The sequence below is a fragment of the Apostichopus japonicus genome, chromosome 20, assembly GCF_037975245.1.
Source record: "Apostichopus japonicus isolate 1M-3 chromosome 20, ASM3797524v1, whole genome shotgun sequence".
In the NCBI taxonomy this organism is placed as follows: Eukaryota; Metazoa; Echinodermata; class Holothuroidea; order Aspidochirotida; family Stichopodidae; genus Apostichopus; species Apostichopus japonicus.
The window spans coordinates 21,530,891-21,557,247 of record NC_092580.1 but is presented as its reverse complement, the minus strand read 5'-3'; the positions used below and the strand labels follow the sequence as shown (position 1 = coordinate 21,557,247).

The following is a 26,357-nucleotide window of genomic DNA, read 5'->3' as shown; positions in this document are numbered from 1 at the left end:
AGCTTTCCACCAACCATTTGGGTATCGTTGGACAATTTCTACATACTGTGCATTTTCGACAAGATGAGAGAGGGCAGTAGAGTTGTAATACCATATTGGAAATTGGTCTCGACTCAGTGGCGGAGCTAGGGGTGTTGGTCAAATTTTTTGAGTAAAGATACACCGTAGATCGCCGGAATGACCCTTTCCGGGCCTTGCTAATTTGCAGATAAACGAAGAATAAATAGGTGTCATCGCCATTTTGTCAGAAAATTACACCAACAAAATGTTACAAATGTCAATAGGTATTTGATAGTGCAATAAAAAAGTCAATAATCGCAAATAAGTAAAAAGTGGTAAAAAGCTGAAAAGGGCGCCAGCAGTCCATTTGAGTCCGTCAGGGGGGGGGGGGATATCCGCCCCCTCTGACTGTATGGACGCTCCGCCACTGTCTCGACTGACTGAGATTTCAACTGATAGTGTAGTGGGTTGCAACAGAGTATTTACACTATATGAAGATTACTAAGATCCTCATTACAATTAACAAGGTTAAAGGTTGCAGGTTGTGGGTCATAGCAGTTGTGGGAGTCTTTTGCAACCAACAACAAGACCTACTAATGGAGTTAAGAATTTCTCTGACTATATATACTTTTTAATACAGGAATAAATCTTTCGTTTATTTATTTTTAAATGGAGCAAAACTTGGCAAATCGTGTTAATGACCCACATTTAAAGAGTTTAAGTAAACTTATCAAAATTACTGAATTTATAATTCATAATTAATTAACCTATATTAAGTATACATGCAGATTTATGTTCAATCACTTGCCACAGTAACCCCAAGAATGGTCAACTTGAGGTTGTGCATTCTTCACTTGGTTTATCCAATTGAATTTCAGCATTTCATTCCTCCACGACAAAAACGGACGCCAAATATTAGACACGTAATCTACCGATAGAACTGAATATTTCTATAGACACCAGCATCGACTTCCCAATCCAAGAGATTTTGTTAAGTCTGCTCGTTATGCGGCGAATTGTTCACAGTCTAACTGGTAATCTACACCTTAGAACTCAACAACATCATTCCGGTTTACCAACTCAGACTCTTCACTAAATCTGCCAGCCATAACCATAATACATGTCTGCATTGAGAGTATGTGTAGATTCCATGCAGCGCCTATGGTTCCAACTCAAAATCTTTCTCTGAATAGACATTCAAGTTCACAAACTCTTCCTCTCTAAATTACAATTTGATGAAATAAATGATTCCCATCACATATTTCCATCAGGGAAGACTTTATCCGGTATCGCATCGCAAAATGCTACGTAGACAAAATGGTCAAGTTGCTCCACAATGTGTAAAGACGCATAGCAGTTTTTTGTACACAGGAACTATAGTATTCAATGAGAAAAAACTTCAGAGCTCTCGAAAATGATAAACAAAATTTGGGCACTGAACTATACCCAGTCCATGCTATCCGTGATGTAAACATATCAAGCTTCACAGCAACTTTAATATCGTTGTATGCATGTGCTAAACCTTGCTGACAATTGTCATAGAACAAAACACATTCAGTAAGATTCATGGATTTATACGACTTCTGTCCAAAATCACTACCATAGTAGTGGTATTTACAACACCCTTCACTGTAACGGCTCAAAGCTGATCCTGTGAATGAGGCTTGTTCAACTTTCAGCATGTACTAGCTATGACTACCCTATCCTCTGAAGGGAATCATTTACCACCACCTGCAGAGGAACCATGTCATTGTGGGGTGATATATTAGACCCCTCTTGATGGCCGTTAGCAGGTTCCTTACAACCTCTATGACCTTTACTCAGTTGGTGACCTCCATGGAATAATATTGAAAATGAAGCTTGGATTTTGAGCCATTCATTCTGGTTTCACTGTTCACTGGAGGGTAGCATAAACATGGATCTTTTAGTTTCTATCAGCAAACTACTTGAACATACAATCTTACAGACTGTAACCTCACATTGATAAACACTCCAGTCACTGCAGGGATATAGAGTGAACACTAAGTGCATAACAACAAATGTCTTATTATTTTGACTGACAGAATGAACCATTTTAAAATCAAGTTTATTAGAGAATGGTGGATGTAAACTTGATGCAACCCCAACACTCTGATCATTCATCAGCCAAACAGCTATGTTTTGCATCTTTGTCTTTTTAGTCTTACTAATTTAATATACTGAAACCTTACTACCAGTTAATTGAATTTATATAGCAACTAACTTCTAGATCAGTTCTTTATTTTTTGGGTGGGGCGGGGGGGGGGGGGTAGATTTTCTCAAATGTGGAAGAAAAACACACAAAGACTTTTGTACTTAAGCATCTATGACATCACACTTGTTAGTTACTTCAAAGGTACTTCCAAGTACCGTGATTGATATTATTGTCAATTTTGTTGGTACATTTTGTTTTTCTTTCTTACTTTGTTCTGTTATTTTCATTCTTTTTCTTTAGGGTTACTAGCTTAGATAAACATTTGTTTTTTCTAGTATCCTGTATATACCATTACTGCACTGTTTTGTATGTCTATGTATATATGCGAAATATATTAACTGAACTGAACTTCAAGTTCTTCGCTGCAAAACATATAATCTTGAAATGAACGTATCTCTAACACGGCATTTAGGAACTGAATGCACTGGGGAACCCTGAATGCACAGTAAGTTAAACATAAATTTACCTCTGAACTACAACTTAGACAGGAGACTATGACTAATTGCCTTATCAAAATCTTTTTTGATCCTAGGGATAATATCAAAATTGTTATGTGAGAGATCACTAGAAAGGAACATTTTCTAAACAATGACGGTTATTATCCAAAGTGGCTTACCTAACATATCACACAAAAATGTTAGTTGATATGTCATTGTCTATATGACCAAAGTTAAGTAGTAAATGCTTTCTTTCTCAGTGTGATAGGAAGAGCATAACTTTTGTGTATATTCCTGCATGATTCATAAAAGGCCTTTAACAATAGTGCCATAAACAGCACAGAATCCACAGCACACAATCATAGTTCTTAACAACTGTGGAGAACTTGATTAATTAAAATCAAAGAAGAATTTTCACATTACAAATAATGACACAAAGTGACCCCTAGAATACCACTTGACTTCATGCCACAAAATGATGGAATCATCACCAACAGATCAGAGAGTAGAATCACGATTCATAATTCATCTAACACTGCACAAGAATAAACAATTTTGTAGATTGCAAAGGGGCAGATGGAAGATGACACTAAATTTTACAAGCTCGCTATAACTCTGCTGGTATGAGCAAGGAAATGTTTCTTAATGCACCATTAACACACCAAGTTTAGGGTGGGAGGGGGTGGGGGCAGGAGAGGTGGTGGCAAAAATCATGCTGCTATCTTCTCATTTTGAGAAAAATGCAAATAATTGATTAACTATCCATCTGACATATATAGTTTATTCATGATTTTATGCTAGAATATTAAATAATTACTAAATTTAATTAAAATTATTATTATTATTACTAAGTATAAATTTATGTAGATAGGCCTACAGTTCTTTGATGTACATTCTGAGACCATATTCCACTATATTTACATCTCCAATGTTGGTGGCTCAGTTCTCTCCTATTAATAAACCAATTAAAAGCCATCTGATTGATGCCCTCACCTTACTGCCAACTACTGACAACTTCCACATGGGGCAATAGGATCATGGTACCAACACTTCCTTTTATGGAGATGGAATTGAAAATAGTTTAATCAATTTTTAATATAAAGCCATGCTAGTGGCAATTACAAAGGGAACTTCACAGCATATTTAATTAGCAGTATGATATATGTTACACACCAGTGTTGTAGCTGTGCCGGAAGGTGCGGGTCGGACTTGGCCAGCACTAACGTTTGCCAACGGGTACTCCAAGTAAAAAGTTCTAATACCGACCGGCACTCACGCTTCTGATTGACCGGTACAAAATTCAGTAAATAGTGTCACAAAATAATGGTCTGAAGTAGTGGAATGAGTATGCCTCAAATTATCGCCATAAAAGTCACTATTTTGCATCTGAGCACTGTCCATAAGGGAAAAAATTTCAAAAGGGGAGGAGGACACCCCTCCCCTTATACCCCTCTCCCACGACGCGGAATTTGCAGGCAACTGCCACTCCAGAAAATTCAACCGCAACCTGCAAAATCCTAGCTACAACCCTGTTACACACCATAGCCCTTAAAGTTGTTACAATGCTATCAAGTTGCACAGTTACATTGTAAGTATTAATGGTCAACAGGAAACTGACTGGGGCATTATGACAAAACTACAAAGGAGCAGAGAACTGTTTGGTGATTCAAAACAGCGATTTTAACCCTGAGGTCACTGTTTTTGAATCCAGTACTTGGTAAAAAAAAAATTATTCTTTCCTTTTCTAGTTTACATTGAAATTTCACAGAGCCAAACCCAATTGAACCTAATAACACTTTCATCTGCTAAAGAGCATCCTCAACAATACTGAACATACTGAAAAATTTAACGGACAAGACTAAAATCATGATACAAACCGTGGCTTCCTTTTATGGAAATAAACTCAAAACAGGACAATTATCTTTGAAATAAAGCAAGTTAGTGATCGATTCTGTCCCAGGAAAAATCAACTGCAAATTTGATTATTATCCCTGAAAATAAGATATTTACCAGCAGTGCAACTAGATTATATTTAAAATTGCAGGCACAAGTGTTACTGTACATTAACTCCTTTTTCGGGGGGGGGGGGGAACTTTCTGTCCTACGGTTTGGAAGATGATTGGCAGCTTTGTACTCTCACTTAACTTTTAACATGTATAGCTCCACAAATCTGTGAGCACTGACAATATACTTGGAAGCTATGTTCATTATAGTACTCGACCAACGTGTCAAAAATTCAATGTCGTCAATAATGTCTGACGTATTATTTGCACTTGGAATACTAATAAGTTCAGTAGCCTGACTATAAATATTTACAAAATAAACCAACATTTACTGTTCTTATGGGTCTGATTTCAAAAGAATAAACTATTGCTGAATCATGCTGTTATAAAACTGACACACTACAACTGTGTGTGTTCTGTTGGAGTCACAGTTGGGGCTCAGAGGGGTATGTCTGCTATGTATTAAAAAAATCTTCTCCATTTGAATTCATAACAAAATGTCTATGATTCTTACAAAGAAGGAGATAATGACATTTCCAGTGCACAAGTCAGACCATAACGTTTATCAGAGAGTTAAAACAACAATCCACTGCTTATACTCTTCTTTACATTAACCAACTCCTGAACAGCAGTTTAAAATGGCAAAGGGATGGTCACCTTTTGACTTTTAGCAGTGTGTCTTGTTGCTAATAATGAAAACACAGGTGGAAAATGTCTACATATATATGTAACAAGTAACAAAGCAAAGGAAGCAAAAAACACAAAACTATGAGCCATCAGACATCAAAGTGTACAAGGCATGACATGTTGAGAAACCAATGAGGGAATGCAGATAGAGGGGGAAGAGTTAATGAAATCTGAAAGCTTGATTATGTTATCAATCACAAACAATAATAATAATTTAATAATAATAAATAAGATTTATATAGCGCCTAAAATGTTTCTAAACGCTTGACAAAGGAAAATAGAAACACTAAGAAGAAGAAAGAAACATTTTATGATGTCTTTTGAATCACGCACACGGATAGGGAGTTCTTTCCAAAGGGCAGGTGCAGCAACAGAAAATTCACGCCATAGCGAGTACTAGTTAGAGGACCAGGGGCAAACTGCAGGTGTAATATGGGAGGACGAGCAAAGCGATACAGAGATGGTCCGTTGCATTGGAGTGAGAAGATCAGTGATAAAAAACCAATAAAGTCCTGGCGGCCTAAACCATCTTTCTAAACTGACCGGTAATCTACATTCACATTACCACAATGAAACTTTTTGCATGATACTATTCAGTAGGTGGTATACATATATACATAAAAACTACATGGTATGCATTGAGCCTGTATGTATAATGTAATGAAACATTTGCATGGTACCATTCAGTAGGTGGTATACATATATATACAGACTACATGGTATCCATTGGCCTGTATGTATAATGTAATAAAACATTTGCATGGTACCATTCAGAACGTGGTTTTACATTTATACATATATTGTCTACATACAAATGACTACATATGACTACGTATGACATACATATGACTACATATGACTACATATGACCACATGGTATCCATTGGCCTGTATGTATAATGTAATGAAACATTGCATGTTACCATTTAGTAGATGGTTTTATATATATATATATATATACGGACTACATGGTACCCACTGGCCTGTATGTATAATGTAATGAAACCTTTGCATGGTAGAATTTAGTAGGTGGTATACATATATATATATATACGGACTACAAGGTACCCATTGAGCCTGTAAGTATAATTCATGAATCAGACTTAAAATAACGTAAGGAAACGGGACGCTTACCTCCTCTTTGTACCACAATCCTGGCTTTTGATCCTTGTGGACATTCCTTGAGCTTCTTGACGACCTCCGTGTGAGCTAGGCTCTGAATATTGTCATTGTTTATCTCAACCAAGATGTCTCCCTTTTGCAAGTCTTTACATCTTTCTGGGGCCAAAATTTGCTTGATCTATAAAGAGAAGAGATTTAAAGAAGGGATAGCCGTTATGCGACCGGTTTGTTGTTGAATTTCAGTCGTGTAGAATGAAGAGTATGTAGCCTAGCCTTCCTGTACGACATGCACTAGTTACTGACAGCAAGAAACATATAAATTGATTCGATACAGTAGGGTCTATAAGGTTTTACAATGTTAGAAATGAAAAATAACATAAAAAGAGAAAAAAAGGTAAGTTAAAACACACTTTAAAAGTATTACAAACTTCAAATAGAAGCAACAGATTTCTTTTTCCCCCAGAGAGAATACTAACCTTTTGTCCGTATGGACTATCAGCCACCGTGAATCCAAAGCCATCTGGTCCTTTCACAAATTCAACAACAATTGTTTCTGGTTTAGGGAAGTGGGGTGGTGTCTGATCACCAGAGTAAGGCAGATTGATTGAGAGGGTTGGGGTTTTGGCCCTGTTCTCCATTTCCATTTGCGCTTTCTTTGTCAAGTCCGGAAGTGACTTAGCATGCGAATGCTTTAGGTTGTTTTCGTCTTTACGCTTCCTCGGTCCATGCCTCCGTCCCTCTCCCTGTCCGAGACGGTTTTCCAGCGGCTCCATTTCTTCCTTACCGTTTTGGTGATTCTTTAAGTCCACCACCGATGAACTACGGTTATTCCGCCTTTCCGGGAGAGGGGATGGACCTTCTTTGTCACCCTGGGAGTCCTTGGGGCTCTTTGGCGGTTCCACGGCATACGTCGTGACGATATTTGTGTTTGGGTCGCTGGGGTCAAAGGGCAACGGATACCCACGACAGACGTCCAGAGTGACCTTTTCGCCCGGTGTGATCGTTTGGAATAATGTGACGACATCCTGGTGAGTACTTCCAAGAACTTTCCTGTCATTGACATAAACGAGGACGTCACCTGAAAGTATAAAACGTGTACACATGATTGGTCCAAACCAGTCCCATATATGAATATGCAAATAATACTTGACAAAGTATGGACTCTTGTCTCGTAGGATTTAAAATTTCTTTCATCGAAATTTTAAGATGGTAAACAGGCCAAGAAAACTGTTATCTTCTGCAATTTGTACAAATCTGTGCTAGCATGCCAAGTTATCTCCCTTAAGAACTTTGATATTAGTTTTCCCAGTTAAGTTATCAAAAAATGTTCCATTTTTCATTTTAATCCTAGTATATTGAAATATGTTTTGAATGCAGTGACGACCTTTCAATACAAGAAAATAAGGAACTACCTCCAAGATTTTCTTCAGGTGGTGTCGTCTTTGCATTCAATTTGAATTTTTGCTTCTCATCAACATTTTACAATCAAGACTAAACAAATACCAGTACATTCTTTAAATCAACATGTGAAGACCAAAATAGCATAATGATACATATCTTGATTATCCTCGCCCCCTTGCCCTCCCTCCGCCCCCGATCATCTTGAAGACGCTGACAAGTTTGACTGTTTTGTCTGTACCTGTCTCTAGTTTCCCATCTTCGAAGGCCGGACCATCTGGAAGTATACTCTTAATCTGGAGAAATTCATCTTCTTTATCTCCTCCTATTATGGTGAAACCAAACCCCTGACGGCTCTTGAACAAGCTGGTCCTCAACCTCTTGCCCTTCAGCTTGTCGGGATCGTTGGTAAACAAATGGTGCCATTCTTGTTCTGTAAATAGCAAACAGGAAAGAAGGTTTTGGTCAAAATCTGAATCTCAAAAAAACATAGAAGTATTAAAACATCTCTACTTATTTTTCTTACTCCAAGATGATTGGTTGAGAGAACAGATTCATTGATAGGGTGGGAGGTCTTTGCACTATTCTCAATTTTCTTGACAGGTCCTGAAATGATTTTAAGCACAAATCGATCAGGATATGATAGTCTTTACATTTCCTTGGTCCATGTCTCAACTTTCTCACTTCATAGCTAAAGATGCATTTAATTCAAAAGATATTATTTTGTACATCCCTTCTCTTTCACTTACACGAGGACTACCACGAAAAAGACACTGAAAAAAAAAAACTCATATTTTCTAGCTGCAGTGAAATGAAACTGTCCCTTATGCCAAAAAAATGTCTCTTATGCAAATGAAACTGTCCCTTATGTAAATGAAACTGTCTCTTATGCCCAAAAAATGTCTCTTATGCAAATGAAACTCTCTCTTATGCTAATGAAACTGTCTATTATGCTAATGAATCCACTGTAATCAAAATATTGCATCATGCCACAATCTTCAGGTTCAACACAAAAGTGCTGCTTTCATTGCCTTTGTAAATACTGAGAGGCTGCTTTCCAGCAAAAATATCCCCAGAAATATCATTGATTGCATAATGAGACAAAGACACAACACAAGATAGGGCTATATTTCAGCAAACAGTAACATTTGTGCATGCAAGAAATTATAAGATATTCCATGCTATATACATCTTTGAAACGGACATTACGATGTGAATTCATAGTTATGCTGATCAAAATGTTGCAACGAATGAAACAAATAAGAGTATATTCAAGACAAGGTCTAACAGCAATTTAATTTATTATTAAAATCTTGGCACACTGTACTAGCTGTAGAGCGAGACTCTCTTTTGCACTGGTGGTTCGAACCCCCAGTAAAATTCCGTCAAGAAAAGGGATTCATTTCTTCAAACCCAGGGGCCTCTAAGATACAATGTCTGCCATTAACATATTTTGCCATTAACATGTTTATTATATTGTATTATTATCTTATCCCCAAAATTTACAATTTTCAGAGCAATAAGAAAATCAAACACTGAACATGTCATTTCTTATTTCAAGACCAGAATCTGAATGAACTGTTGTGTACTGTCAGTTCTGTCCTTAAACAAGTTCTCTAAATTTGAGGCAATGCAAACACATGGCTTAAGAATATCTAATATCAAATTAAAAACAAACACCTCCATTTCCATACAAAATCTCTATAATTAGGAGTAAGGATTTTTTTTCTTTCTAATATCGAGATATGATATCTTACAGTTTCCTGTTTAGCTGTTTCAAGAATCCAGAGCTAAATGCATTTATACAACTTCTACCTCAGAATTGCTTAAAATGTTCGTTCTATTTAGGCTATAGATTCATAGATTGGATTGAAACTTAGTGTGACCTGCCACTCTGGGGAGAACAGACTGAGAAATTATTCAAGTAACTGCAGACTTTTCATCAAATGACACTGACGTTAAATTGATCAAATATCTAATAACATGTCAAATCTTGACTGGCAGTATGACAACTCAGCAGCTTCTTTAGAAAGCAAAAATGCAATTTTGAATAACCGTCTGATCAAGAGTACAGGTAAACCTTTCATATGGGAAACCACTGTAGGTCGTACTATTTCACTATGAAAACGTGGTAGGTCTTACAAAGTCAATAGGAAACTGTGGTAGGTCTTAAACAAAGTCAATCGACTCTGAATGAAGATTTTACTCAGCTTCCCAAGAAAATGTTCAATGCATTTGAGGAATTGCTCAATAATAGAAAGTTATAATCTTGCTCATGAATGATTTCTGAAAACCCAATTATCTAGCTCTATTTCCATGGCAACTGACTCTTTCTGAATCTTAGTAATGTACTAATGAATGATGCATTTTCTGAAATTAACATTTTCGCAATGTCTTTTCTATTCTTCATCCACAATGTAAAATAGTAAATAACTGATGTTAAACAGAGGATCTGTGATGAAAACGTTTATTACAGACATGATCCTATGTGTTTCATTGATATGTCCCACCATCTGTTCATATGTTCAGAGCTTTGTAAAGTTTGAGGAGAGGTACGGCACATACCCCATGCGTGGTTAGAAAAATGGGAGAGGGGGTGGGGACCAACTGCCCTTTAAGGATACAATGGTATAAATCTGCCATTTGTATAAGGACACTGAAGGAACAGTTCCAGATAATAGCTTACAATGTGTTCCAAGAACAATGATGCGATTAAAATGTAATCCAGGATTAAACTTAATCCTTTGGCGACAAAATCTTACATTCCGGGCAGCACTGCTGTTTTCGTGCTATAAAATGTGTTGATTTCCAGATATATTAAAAAGCTCTTTGAATTGTGCTGATATTAATTTGTTACTGAAAAAATCTACCATTTGAAATATTTCAGTACATAGAAAGAGAACTGAGTGATGGAAGAGGCTTCTGAAAACATGAAGGGTACCAATAGCAAGAGCTTTTGTTGGGCCAAGTATTGAAGAGCCCTGTGTTTGATGTAAAAACAAATAAAATGCTGTTTACCATAGTCAAAGTTAGTGTTATCTGTGACAAGACTACAACCGTGTGTAGTATCAGAAGTCTCCTTTTAAACCTTTGCGCCGATGCAAGCATTGAATTCACAATGAATTACAAAAACACACATTCATGATTTCGACAGCTACATGACAGAAAAGTTTCCAAAAGGGCTTTTCTTTTTTTTTTTTTGGGGGGGGGGATTTATATAACAGCCATGCAAAGCTAGACAAAAGTGCAAAGAATATGAACAGAAAGGGGGGGGGGGGGGGGGGGCGATGGTAGCGTGTGCTTCCTGTAATTTTGAGTGAAGGTACCACCGCACAGCTCAAAATTACATGTAACACAGTTCTGCAATTCTAATAAGCCTTGCATGTATTACCATAGTTAAGCCTACCAACAGAAAAACCCTTCGACAAGCAATAAGCTGATAAGGATCGTAGTTCAAAACAGACTCGATTCAGACCGAATCGATCAGATAAAGGATTTTGCAAGCGAAAGCACAGAAGGTACTCTTTGATACCAAGTTAAAGTTAGATTAGGGAGGGTGGCAGTAGACCATTATTGACTGAAAAGCATTCTTAGAATGGGTGTGCTAATAGGGATGTTTTCGAGTTAAGTAAAACTACACAGCTTTAAAACTTACGTGTGACACAGTTCCGCAGTCCTTATCAGCCTTACGTATAGTACTCATGCTTGGGAAAAAGATGTTTTGAACAGATCTATATGCTAATTTTGTAATGAAAGCATTTTAGACAGAAAACAGAGAAAGCACACCAAGCAGAAAACATCAACCAGGGGAGGAGGTGGAATCCAATCCCCCTCCCCTTGCTTTTAGCTACCTGATGTGGTATAATAGCTACCGTTTTCCGACGCTTCTTTGGACGGCTGTGTCTTGACTTCTTCGACGCTAGTCTGTGAAATAGTTTTGGGAAACTTTGGCCCCGGTTTCTGGCCGTTCGCTGTTCCATTCTTCACAGGGCTGTCGTATTGGGTCTTGCGGTTGACGTGACTGGTTTTCGGAATGACAGAACATAGAATACATGTAATCGACCATGTAGTAGATTAGTAAGTTCTATTGACTGAACGACTGTTTGGTAGAGTCTAACTCAGTAACGCTGACCCCATATATATTATATCCTGCGCTGTAAATACAGTACCTCCACTTAACCCTGGAATAGATGAGACTTAACCCTGGAATAGATGAGACGCAACTATCATCTCGTATGTTCTTTACTCATTGTTTAAATGTGGACGCTCTACACAGAGTTACTACAGACCAAAACAAGAATACATGCCTCCTACAAAATATATGTAACCTGAAATTTTGACGATACCATTCCTTCTTGCTCTTTATCCTTCCTTCTCTCTTTGTAGGTCACTGAATAGGCCCTGTGGTGGCTAACTTTTATGGGAGGTCCGGTGGAATGTTGTGATTTCCTTTTCATTGGACAATCAAAATTTTTCCCACAGCTATTTCAAATGGACTTCTGCTTAATACATAGTAAATTCATTTAGCCTTACTTTACACGTTTGATAACCTTTGTTCTGACAATCTGACAAATGTAAAAGTGTATCCAGGATGTCTGAATGATTAACGGTAAACAAAATCTACTAACTCGACCCTGTTTTTGTTAAAATTAATCTCTAAAATTGTATCAGCCAAAATAGTGAAGTCATCATTTCATTCCTCTTAGTAACTGAAGCCAAAAGTAACTTACTCTATGAAGTAGGTGCCATACTGTGGATCGTTAATTCTCTCCCATCCGTAGGGTAAATCTGTGAAAAAGCAATGAAAAGGTTGAATGAGAACAACAGACTTAGCCTTAAACACCGAGTTGTTAATTAAACTAAAGCATCGATTCATGTACTTATCTTACATCACATGGAAAGACCAGTACATAAAGATCACAATATGTTCATATGTTCCGAGCACCTAGTTGTGTTGTGGCAGTGGGATTCATTTTCTTGCAAAATATTTCCTGAAATAATGCATGACAAATCAAGAAACTAAATCTGCCACTTTTCAGCTTAAAATTAAGAAAGGGTTTATATCACCAGTTGTCAAAATAAAACTACTTCACAGGTTTGACATTATAGAGTTATGACCTACATATTTGACTGTGACCTTACTCCAGTCCCATAAACTCTCTCTCTCTGGTTTGCTGTTGTTGTTGTAGTTTTTATTGTAGTTATTCATTCATTCAATGATTATGATCTTTCTTTGGGGGGGGTGCTAGTTTTTACTAGTCTGTTATGTGTTTTTTTTTCTATTGCATTCCTGGTTAGTTTCAGCTCAGCATTATAAAAGCGACCATAAAGCCAAAGCAAGCACAAACATGTAACTTATGACATAAATATTGGTTGAAAGCATGCTTCAGTCTGTGTTCCTATTGCAACATCATAACCACAAAGGATGTGACAAAAACAACTAAAACACGGTAAATGGTTAATAATAACAGTGAGAGTAACATTTATACATTGTGGTGTAGGTCATACAACACTGTAGTATAGTCACATTAATACCTCTGGGCAATTTGAGGCTTTGTAGGGACAATTTGGGATTGATACGAAATCCCTCCTTCATGTTTAACTTTGATAGTCTATACCTTTGTATTTTTCTTTCATGTAATACATAGTAAAATCATGTCCTATTGTAGTAGGTATGTTTTAACCCTTTGCAGTCAATGGGTATTCCCCATATTTCTACCCTTTTTTGACAAATGTCAACCACTCCCCTTGAAAATGAAGCAAATGCAAAACAAGAATTATTTATTAACTGGCTGGTAAGTGTTTAAGTACATACCTACAGACACTTTAAGCCAGACTACACACTTGACAATATAATCCCTGTATCAGACCTGCTGGTATGTGTAAAAGTATATTTTGAAAGACTGAATAATTTTGAAAGACTTTGAATATGCTAACTATGTAGAGTGATAATAGGTCATTTTTCTAAACCAACTTGGATGATGACACCTCTAATGCATCAGCAGCACCCTGTAATCATACCCCACGTTTAATAGAGATCATCCACTCTCAGACAATAAACCCCTCCCCCCCCCCACTCCAAATGTGCTGAGATTGGTTGTCGGATTCCCAGGATGACCAATGAAGCAACAAGTGACAGGAGCAATCTTGGGTACAAACACCCTATCTGTTTCTACTGTAAGGAGCAGCAAATTGGCATTTTGAAGATCATATCGTTTAACAACTTCCAAGTGTCTGAGCCCCAAAATGGCACATCACCCCAACGGATCATTGTGTAGGTATGATTAACTGTAAGAGATGATTTTCATAAACTTGTGAACAGATAGAAAGAGATACAGACAGACATATAGTTTTCAGATAACTATATGGGATCACTGTAGCTATATATTTATATGTTAGTAGGAACTTTACCCTGTAACAGCTCATTAAATCAGTTGATTGAATCTTGTCTGAGAGAAGCAACAAAGATTAAGATTTGTGATTCTTACTCTGCCTTGACTAACTGAATCTTCCAACTTTTTAATCTTGTCAGAGTGCAGCAACAAAGATTGAAACTTGTGAGTCGTACTCTACCTTGACTGACTGCATATTCCGACTTTTTAATCTTGTCCGAGTGCAGCAACAAAGATTGAAACTTGTGAGTCGTACTCTACCTTGACTGACTGCATATTCCGACTTTTAATCTTGTCCGAGTGCAGCAACAAAGATTGAAACTTGTGAGTCGTACTCTACCTTGACTGACTGCATATTCCGACTTTACAATCTTGTCTGAGTGCAGCAACAAAGATTGAAACTTGTGAGTCGTACTCTACCTTGACTGACTGCATATTCCGACTTTTTAATCTTGTCAGAGTGCAGCAACAAAGATTGAAACTTGTGAGTCGTACTCTACCTTGACTGACTGCATATTCCGACTTTTTAATCTTGTCAGAGTGCAGCAACAAAGATTGAAACTTGTGAGTCGTACTCTACCTTGACTGACTGCATATTCCGACTTTTTAATCTTGTCAGAGTGCAGCAACAAAGATTGAAACTTGTGAGTCGTACTCTACCTTGACTGACTGCATCTTCCGACTCTTTAGATTTCTTCTCGTCTTCTTCTTCTTCTTGTTCCTTTTCCTTTTCTTCTTCTTCCTCCTCCCCCTCCCTGTCCTGGTTTTCATCTCGAGGATCGTGCCATTGGGTAACTTCCCTCTCGTGACTACGACGAACAGATGGAAGAGAGAGGCGTTTACAGAAATATGTAACAAACTACCTGTCATACTTTGTGAGCAGTTTAACATATTAACGACACCCACTGACAGAAAAAAAACAAACGGGAAGGAGTCATCTGTTTTTCAATGACTTGATCAAGCATAAAATATTGCCTGACATGACCTACATTTTCAGCTCTTGACTTGTTCATTTCTGTTATCCGACGCAGCACCTAGGCCCTCAAATAATCGACACGTCTCTTCTAAATTTACTGAATACTTCAAGAATGTTCCTCAGATATATTTCAATGCAGTCTGGCAACTCTTTCAGTTTGTTTGCTCTTCCACTCTGTTGTTTCGAAAGTTGGATTGAAATTCCGTCATTGTAACGGTGATACGATGACTGAATTAGTGCAATGAACTGGTAACGATTTTTATATTTGTGCATCGCACCCATTATTTGCATAAAAGGGGACGGTCTGTTCGGTTCACGGTAGAATAAAGTCAACCTAGTCGTATCCATGCTAAACAGATGCCACAGCCAACAGATGTCTACCTCAAAAATAATAATCATATATAAATAAATGTTGTCTGTTATAATTATAATATAATTATAATTATAAAATAATTAGCAAATTTAGTGATACACATTATGTAGGCTCTGGTTGAGAAGGAACTGTGAAAAGGGGCCGCAAACCCAACCATCGCGTTTCATTTATACAACAGAGATCTTTGTAAAGAACAACTCCCCCAAAAGTTCTGAGAAAATCCTCAGTTTGGGAGATATCCTAGTTTAAGAGTTGTGTCTGGGTGCTGCCATTTTGTAAATCTGTGATGTCATAGAGCCACTAAGATCTGATACCTTTTACTTTCTCTTTGTTTTTCTTGTCATATATTTATAAGTAGGATGTTAACAGAGTTGACACTGACAGCAATGCAACCATTAGGTCATGCAAAGAGCTTCAAAGCTTTAATTTTAGCAAAATTGCCAAAGCCATCTCCATAACAGAAAATAAACTTTGTAATAAATAGAGCAAAACATTAACAACTTGAAGCAAATGTGGCTCGATGATGTCATATTTAGACTTGATCAAGCCTTCATCCTTCTGTGTGAAGGAACATTCAATCCATAAAAGGTCCCAAGTGCAAAAATATTATTTCCCTCAGCTGTTTAGGGAGGGTTGTTCATGGCAGTTATCGCTTTCACTATCACAAGTAATGATGAATGACGGGTTGGGTGTGTGTTCCATTCAGGGCAAAGACAAGGCATTTGGAAATTCTTTTAGAACTTTGTTTTGGCAGGAAATGTGAAGAAACATGGGAGGAGCCAAAGGGACACGGAATAACTATAGAGTAAAACTTTTTCGAAGCCCATACCAATATCCCCTGCCCCCCTTCCCCCCACCCTTATGGTATCCTTAAGGATGGTAAAACAAACCAGATGTCAGTTGGCAAGGTTTTATACATTTGATTACTTCTCTCTTCACAATCGAAAGAATCATATAAATACTGCCCTGGATTTGAAAAATGAAGGTAGTGTGTTTCAAATCATCAGTGTTCTTTCATTTTAATTATGTGACATTGAAAAAGTCCTACACTGCGCAACTGTATTGCTTTCACAGACTAAGGATAAAACTGAACAAAAACCAGCCTTTAGGTCAAAACAATAAGGAGTCCCAAGCTGCTTCTTTTAGAGCAAAAAACCTCCTTACAGTATAGTAATCCCTATGACAAACTGTGAACATATTACCGTGGAAAAAAGTATAAATCTACTGTGTTCTGTGCGACACAATCCAGCTATTACTATGTCACAGTCACTTGTGTCTATGCCTCACTCACGCCTTTAATAAGGTTTAGTCAACTGTTCATAACTAGCAATCTATTGTCAGAACCTGTTAAGCCGAGACACTGCTAATATCAAAACGATGACATAAAAGAAAATGCATTGTAAGTGATGTACACTACTAATAAGCAGATTTGGGGGCCAACTCCCACCACAACTTAGTCACCAAACAATTCCTTAATTAACATTCTGACAAATCCTACTGGTCAGTACAGTAAGTTTCCTTCTTTTGAAGCACATTTTAAATCAAAACCAGCTTGTAAAATTTAATTTACAAAAATTAAAATGTTGGGCTTTAATCTTAGAAACCTAGTACTTACAAAGGTATATCTTTCCATGCCAATATGAGATCCAACAAAGCTAAACTTATTGACCTAATAGCCTGTTTAAAGTGTTCAAATGTTTGACTGTTGACGAGCTAATGACGACTTTTGATGAAGGAAAAATATGCCAATGAAGAGCTTTATTAAGAGACATCTACATGTTCAGGATGAGAATTCACTAGGCTGACCGGAGCTATATTAAGAGAAATCTGAATGTTCAGGATGAGAATTCACTAGGCTGAACTTGTCAAGTTCTCCTGCTTTCATTGTTTTCCAGCTTTTGACAATTAGTGACCTCAAATAACCCTTCGATATCCACCAAAAAATATTGGTATCCAAGAATTCCAAAACATGCACTTTACCACCTAACTAGAAAATTCATCAATAGTGCACTTGTGGAATAAGCTTGCTTTACAAGGTTTTCATATTTTCGGCCACTGATGACCTCACTTGACCTACACCAATAACAAGCATGGCCATCTACAGTTCACACAAGCTGGACACGGTGAGTTATTGGGCTTTAATACAAGCCATGATATCGCATACACACACGACACACTGATGAAGTACATATACACGCCATCACCATTGCATAGGTTCGTTTTGCCTTCGGCAAGGAATAAAAGACAGAAAGGCTGTTAACATACCCAGAACACTGTGAATAATCATCTCTCAGTTTAATTTAAAAGCATCTGTGCTTCTTTGAATGACAATATTCTTGGAAAAAGACACTTAGATTGAATAATCAGCATTCTTTCTGTTTTTGTTTTAACTTCATTGAGTCTGCATATTCCCCATCTAACAATTTTAACTTTTCCATTTATTTAGGTGATAACTGACCCCAAGAAAATAGTAATTATTAATGACTCAAGTTACCTAATTATTATTTATAACCTGTCATTGGGGCCCAAAAAAAAAAAGAAAAAAAGAAGATCGTTTTGGTTTTTCTAACATAAAATTTAAAGCTGATTATAATAATAAACGCCGTCAAAATCTCTTCGCACATTGCTCGTCTACTGTGTAACATAATCGAATCACATTGCAATGGTAACTAACTACATGCCAAGAATGACAACTTTTGAAGCAAAGCTTTGCTGTGGGGTGTTTGACACACTGCTGACGAGTTTGTAATATCAGGCCTGCCCTGTGAATAATGGATACATGGGATACTAAGAAGAATGTACTTCTGCCTTCAAACTGATTTTAGCACATTCATCCTAAAGTGGTTGTTCACATCTAAATCATGATAAATTTTGGAGATTCTAAATTTTCTTGTCTTTTCTTTGTTCGTCCAAAAACTCAACGTGACAACTGGCTTGGGTGTTAATGGTTCTCATCTACTGTTGAATTTCAATGTCTAATAAGTATTTACAAACTCAGAACAAGCATGGACTACCCCCCAGCCCCACCACTCCCCATCCCCCCAGCCCCACCACCCCCCATCCCCCCCCAAAAAAAAGTGCTTAGATGTAATACCATTTAATGGACTTCCTTTATCCATTCAAATCTCTCTAAGGATATATATATTTATATATACATGCAATACAGTCTTTTCAATTCTTTTATATTTTATGAACAAATATTGGTGATATTATAGCATTTTTCGTAGATCAGATTGCATATATCATGTGAAGAGGAGACAGTTATTTAAGAGAGTATAAGTGACAAAAATGCTAAATTTGTCTTAATTTTACACTTACTCAATGTAATATAGATCTCCATCCTCAGTGAAGCTTATCTCCCAGTTACTTGTAAGGGGTCCATATTTGTCCTCCAACTGCTTGATCTGTTTCTGCCTGTCTTCATCGTCAACGTCTACCGTAGTTGAATTCAGGGTGGTGGCATCAATGGTGGACTTATTCCTCTGACGTTTTCCAGCAGACGACGGTGTTGCACCTAAAAATATGCAAATTCAGACCGTGAACAGTGTTCATTCAGATTTATGCTACAGAAATCTTTGATGCTGTCCATTCTCTCCAACATTTAGACTCACTTTTGTTATGCATTAATTATAAAAAATTTAAATTTAAATTAAAAAAAAAAACCATGCTTACCTGACTTGGATGAAATCATCAAAGTTGTCTAAAATTCCCACTTTTTATGAAGTGAAATATTTTGGAGGGGTCAAAGTTTTTTCCCTACTGAAACCTCTCTTGAACAATAGCAATATGTTTTGGAATGAATTCATGTTAAATGCACACTATAACAGAATCCTCTGTCCTTGTTTTTTTGTATTTTGCTATATATACATAGTTTACTTAGTGCAACATTGTTATGTTGAATCTCAAAATGGCTGTAACAAATGCCAAACCTTCCAGTCTGCAAAACCTAGTGTTCTCTTCCACTCAAATCTAATATCTTAAACAAATATTGATATGCTTCGAAGGAGTTTATGTAAAATTCTACACTTTTAATGGGAATACTTGTCTATTAGTTTTGCTTTATGTATTTTGCTATTTTTGCATCTAGTGTAGCTCAACATTTCTGTGTTGGGTGTTAACACTGATGTAGCGATGCCAAACCTTCCAGGCTGCACCTCGTATCGATTTACGGTATTTGTCACAGTTCGATGGTTTTCACAAAAGTTAAATAATAGGTCATAACCAGACGCCAGGAATGAAAAAAAAGAAACAATGTTTTTGAATGGTTACAAGTATTTCAAAAATTCATCAACAAATATGCCAGATATATGCTATATATGTAAGTTAATAATGGCCACAGACATCAAAGCAAGACCTTTAGATCTATGCGGTTTTGGCATAAGGGTTGTAACTTTGTACCATTCTTGCCAAGCCATATAAGCATTTGCACATAATATTAAACACCCAACACCCTTCAAATTATTTTGAGAGATAAGAGATTACAACTCTCAAATCACTGAATCCTCCTGATGGAGTGATTTCAACATTACCCAATTAACCAGAGGGTTCACGTCCCACAAATTTCTTCCGTTTTGTCTCATTTGATCATCATTCTTAGTGTTGATATTCATGGACTTTTGTTGTGAACCAGAATATGTTTTCTGGTAGCTTTAGTACATCTGTCCTTTATAAGTAATTAATACATACCAGATTGTGATTCAGTAGATTATGGAGAATGTAATGAATAAACAATATAGTCATTAATATGTTACTTCATGATCTTAAAGACCTGTGGTAACTTTGATGTACAATCTGATCCAATGTGTGTTTGTGTACCCGTTGCTTGGTAGATTTTAGAGCCCAGCTAATTGGGGAATAGGAAGAGGCCCAGAAGAGGACAAGTGTGCCCTGTAATTTGGAACTATGGAACAATCCTTTGCATTAGTTTAGTGGTGTGTATGATATGAAGACTGAGCCTATAATTTGACTGTCTGTACGAAATGCTTTCATCCCTCCCCAACCGTATTCCCTTTGGTACCACTAGGCATAATGTAGAATGAACAAGAGTATGGTGTTTTAACTTTTCCCGTAATTTCAACACGGTCGACAAAATGTCACCTTGAATATCACACTGTAAGCAAAGATTAAGAGTGAAAGTCTCAATGTGTGCTTGCCAAATTTAAACTTCGACCTTTTCAGCTTACTGCCCGAAAAGCCCAGTGAAAATGACACTGTTCTATGCAATTTTCATATTAATATTCATTATTTTTGTTGAGTTATCTGTCGTTAAACATTTTGAGCTGAATAAAATTCGCCAGATTTGTTAACGACTCTGTAGATTCTACAAACTTAAATCAAAATTGGCAAGCCCCGCACAACAGATCATGTGCCAATAAAATCTCTCTGTTTTGTTTACGACCGTTAGGCATAGGACTACTTTCACTTTCGTGGCTAGCCTATGTTAGGTTTCTTCTCTTGAATAGTATCTTTCTTTTACTCTTACCGATGTAGCCTGCGAAATTGTGTCATTTCCTTTCATTGCAATGAATAAACAGGTGTTTCCAGACTTTCCCTCCGTGGAATTGGGTAAAAAAAGTGGACCGTACGTGTATATAGTTAACATTTGTGTTATTGAACATGTTGATATGGGCGGTCGCAGTGATTTTACGGTAAATCGTTCGCGCCATAAAGGCAACAGAAAATTAAATTTCTCTCTTTCGATAGATTTTCTGCATTAAACCCAATAGGTCAGAGTGCATTTAGAATAAGAAACATTGAATCTGCTACGGAAGTTTGTTTTCCGAAATTCATCAGCCAACACGTACTGAGACTTTAAGAGGGAACCCGAGAAGACCTTAAAATGATTCCTGTCTGTTGCAATCCTTCTATCTGTGGCAGGAGTGTAATAAATGTTTATTATTCTGCCATAAATACTAAAACCCTCTTATCATCCTTATGTGTAAAATAATACACATAACCACCAACTGTATACTTAAAATTGACTGCAACTTACTTGACCTATGACCTGCTTACAATGAAAGCAGGGTTATATTTTGTTTGAAAATGATACTGGAAAGAACCGAAATGGAAATAAATATCTCATGAGCTCTGTGCATAATTAAAGTTAAAGAAGAGACTTAAGGGTACTTTGTATGAACAGAGCATGTACTGAAAGTCACATGTATGTTACATCTCAGACATTTATACAGGGTGTTGCCCATTTCATCTTTATACCTTCAGCTGCAGAAAGAGAAGCCTAAGAAATCAAATTTGACTTTCAGGTATCTAAAATGTCCCATTTATGTGTCACCTGCTTGTAACACAAACGTTTGAACCACTGACCCCTCCCTTTCCAGATTTGTCTTGAACTCAAATCTAGAGGACAGAGAGGGAACATCTTAGAGAAGCCATCTCCACACAGAAAAAAGAAAAACACAAAAACAAATAAACAATATAGCAAAATGGCCAAAAAAAAGAAGAGGATCATATGAAGCTCTTGATTCATCTTTCTGTTGAGATGAAAATGAAATCTTTTGTCAAAATTGATGTTCAGACAATTATTTCTTTTCTGGTTCGAAATTCATGCACAAGGTGACGTAGCAGTATCAAGAAATTCTCCTTGGATACTGACACTGTTATGAGGTTGACTATCACAGACCTCTCAATGTAGGTACATTATGGCAGTAAAAATCTTGAAAGTAACTAACGTATGAAGACTTTAAAGTTGATATCTTGTCAAACGAATTATAATGTACATCAAAGGACGAAGTTGACAACAAACGCCTCTCTTTCTTGCATATAGGCAGTATAATGCCTAATGTTCAAACACTACAGCATGCATTCCATTGGAATCATGCCACACTTTAGGTAAAGTAAATTCACAAAAAGCTTCTTTATGGGATACTTAGGAGCAAACGAGCATGGCTGCATACAACAATATATTGCATGCATCCCTTCCACACTGTACACCTGCACACTGGCCTGTGTATTAAATTGATCTCATGCACCCATCACTCTACCACAAGAAGGACCCATCCCCATGCACACCCTCTCTCAAAAACACCTACAAACAATTTGAAAACCCATGCACCCCCCTCTCGACTACTTGAGAACTATGACCCCCCCATGCAAACCCCATTCTCTACTACAGCAAGGCTAAAGTTCTTTGAACCCAAGGTCCCCATTTGTCTACCACATCTTCATATGCTGTTGGGTGTATGCTTACTGGTATCAAGAGCTTCCACTTTAGGCCAAAAGAAAAAGAGAGAAGAATAATCCAACAATAATTGATTGTGTGGTACAGTCTATTGAGACACTTTCTGAATAGCACAAAAACAAATCCTTCATTCAATTCCTTTTTGTAGTACTATCAGCCATTAAAATCTCTTCCAGGGTTCATCACCATAACAATCCATAGATCTTGATGATAGTTAATTGTTGTACAACCTTAACAGCAAAACAGAGCGAATCAGCTTTACGGTACAATCCGCCTATTAACATCGTATTATTGGAATCAATAGGCCAGAAAAACGATCCTCTGTCATTTTGTTACACAATTATGGTGAGAAGCATATATGACAAGGCCTTACCAAACGACTATCTACACAACCTTATTGACGCAAATGCCCAAGACTGTTGCTAAATATGCAATGAACGACTGCATGGCAGCTCACTTTGAAGAATATGCACCCATAGGATGAATTATTGCATCTTAAACATTGAGATATCATTAAGAGCAACAAACTAGTGGGAATTTCGAGGGCATACATTTTTCAGCTACAAAGCCATTGAAAACTTAAAATAAGTTTCCAACAGGCTGTTGTGTTAGACTTGTTCCAGACTTATTGGAAACCAAGTGCACAGTGGATCAGATCCATAGTAATGCAAAGGATTTTATATATCAAGGCATTTTTTCCCCCTCAAAATAAGTAGGTTGTGATGTGATTAGCTGGCAATTCACCTAGATGACTTGATAATAATAACTCTGACTGCCCAGAATTTTATCCGAAAATTAGGCTAGTCGTTGGTTCGGTCTGCCATGAAGGTATGGCAGTGCTGTATGAATTGTTGATACTTGATATGAAACAGTTTAGGTATATTAATGTATTTTGACAACAAAATACAATTTTTAGCTTAAATAGAATCAATTTAAGGCTCATGTATTTGTCCTGACAGGTGACATTATGCTTTAACGTAAAATCCATCCTGCGATGATCTTCCTATAACAATTTATCATATACTTCTGACCTACGAAAGACAAACTTACTTGACGGAAAAAATGTCCAGAGAGCCAAAATTCCTGTGTCACTACTGCTGTCATCTTCATCGTCAAATACACCTTTTGGTTTCGCTTTCCGCCGAACATAAACAGGAGCAATGTTAGCCCCACTCATAAATAGATGCAGCCACTTAAAAATTCCAAAGCACATTGTGGGGTAGTTTTGTCGTCACTCAGTGGGTGACGCTTTATTTTGGTTATATCCTAGTTCAATTTAATTGTTCACTAATGAGCAGTGTAGTTTGGCAAGAATCGTTAGGTATACAAAACAAGAAAGAAACCAGTAGAAAATAATTTCCTCCCGAAAATTCTCCCACGATTAATTCTCTCTATCCTCTGATGAGAAGAGAGATCAACAAAGATGCTCCCGATCAAAGTGAGCTGACAAAAGGGATGTTGCGTCTGTCGTGACTCTCTATAGGAATGTAATCCAATCCCATGTTGATGACATTTAGGTTGTCAAACTCCCTTCCATCAAGATACTACATTGAAAGGAACGTCTTGTACCATTGAGAGAAGTCTCACATACATGCGTACGGGCACCGTTGTTAAATGTCTGAACTGATGGCTGTTCTTTCTCATTTCAGAAAGCAGACAGCAAACCTATCTGGCTTATTTCTCCAAGTTAATCCCAACAGATTAGACAGTACCCGTCAGAATTTCTCGCCTGTTTGCACGGGGTACCTAAATGTGGTCCATTCTCCCATCTAATTCCATTATCATCCCATGCATTTCACTGATACAATTCTTTGCCAAAACAACTCACACCCAAATCTAAGAAACAAATTATCACCCAATCAAATGTTCCAAACTGTGGGGTATTGACGTGTGATTTTTTACGGCTGTGCGCTGATTTCCTCCGATGGCTCATCAGTCAAACCTCCCAGCGTTGCCAACTCCAAATCGATAAAAAAATAACTTTTAAGTTCAGCCACTATCTAGTGTCACCACATATTTGGATGATCCTGGGTCACTTTTTCCCAAGAAAATTTTCCAACATTAAATCCCGCCAATTTTTATAATTTTTTTATTATTTCTGTTCCATCTACAAATCTGTTTGAAGATTGGAATACTTAACTACATTCATATAACTTTTTGAAGAAACAAAATTATTTCTATCAGTTTTTTTCTCCCTCATAGAATGTCACTGATAACCTTATATTTTGGGTTTGGAGGTGGTAGGCTCTGTTAATTTTACTGAAACCTGAGAAGAACTTTGTTACTTTATCTCCATCGACTACTTGTGAGAATATTGAATCAAAGACTTAGTACTTGATAGTAATTTCAGACACGGACAAAGCTTTTAAATGTGCTGATTAAGATTTGGTATCAAGTTCTTAACAAGCAATTTTTAATGTCTAACATTGTGGTAAAGGTTTTAAATCTACTGGTACTCCTACGACGACGGACATGAAAAATCTACGCCTGTTGCCGACAACTTTGAGGTTGGGAAACCATGGAGACTGAGCACATGACTATTCTGCAAGGAACATGTTGAGAGGCCAAATCTCTTTCTCAAAGTCTGGTCACTCTGTCTGCCTGTTTAGTTCTTCCAGAAAGTCAAACTTGTGGCATCCAAATGAAAGTTGAAATCTCTTTCTTGATGAAGTACAGCATTTCCATGAGAAGTGGACATCAGAAAAACCAACACAGCAAACATTTCATGCCTTATACCACAAGAAAGTACCACAGACACTTGAGAATTATATGTCCACTATAAACACACACAAAGTGAAGTTCTCCAACAAGTTTCAGGATTCTGGTTTGCAAAAGTCTCACAAAGTTTCCAACAATTTTTTTCCAAGCACTTTCTAAACTATCACAGTTTTGGTATATAAGTTTCGCTAACAAGCAGTCCAAGGTTTACATCGCAGTGTCCAAAAAAAGCAGAGAGACGAGACGAAACCAAAGGAACCAAAACCGACTCAGCGAAGTACACACATTTTTTTTAGAAAGAGCCACGGGATAAGTATGTATAACACTGTCATATGATGGAATGACAAACCACGACAATCCTTCTCCGTAACACAGTTAAATGCTAGTTGTGTTATTGTCTCCTACCAGCTTATTCAAATGATTCAATGGCTGCTCCTTGGAGTAATAGATTAACATTGATACTGTCCGTAGTTTGGTAGTACACTAACTCAAGCATACACTCTATATATAACAGAATCACCAGGTTACTGTACGATGACGCTGTTTGGGCTGTCTGCATACCATATACAACCTTGCTGTACATATCCTCAATGTAAACTAGTAAACCTTCCTTTATGTACTGACAAGATCTTGTGAGCGCCTTTTCTACTACAGTAAGATTTTTGTTACGCTTTTAATGAGATTTAAAAGTTAACACAAACCCAAAACAAGTGTTTCCATTGCTGGATCTACTGCTCTATTTGGTACGATTCATATTGTATACATATACATATATAGCACTTGTTGTACTAGGGTTCTCTAGTCACACATGACTGCATTCAGT

General features: G+C 37.1%; 1 protein-coding gene across 10 annotated transcripts in view; it reads right to left on the bottom strand.

Annotated features, from left to right (window-relative positions):
• LOC139961640 (membrane-associated guanylate kinase, WW and PDZ domain-containing protein 3-like) overlaps nt 1-26,357 on the bottom strand; it is a 100,221-nt gene that overhangs the window by 36,728 nt on the left and 37,136 nt on the right. For 7 of the 10 annotated variants that reach the window (XM_071960980.1, XM_071960983.1, XM_071960982.1 and 4 more), the window contains 7 exons: nt 18,940-19,135; nt 14,933-15,081; nt 12,611-12,668; nt 11,732-11,901; nt 8,122-8,313; nt 6,959-7,560; nt 6,495-6,660 (listed from right to left, as the gene is read on the bottom strand). In XM_071960980.1, coding sequence (XP_071817081.1) covers nt 6,495-6,660; nt 6,959-7,560; nt 8,122-8,313; nt 11,732-11,901; nt 12,611-12,668; nt 14,933-15,081; nt 18,940-19,135 — 1,533 coding nt within the window. Of the gene's footprint in view, nt 1-6,494; nt 6,661-6,958; nt 7,561-8,121; nt 8,314-11,731; nt 11,902-12,610; nt 12,669-14,932; nt 15,082-18,939; nt 19,136-22,825; nt 22,844-23,866; nt 26,355-26,357 lie in introns of those variants that run through there. The other 3 variants (XM_071960988.1, XM_071960990.1, XM_071960981.1) reach the window with 3 other exon arrangements.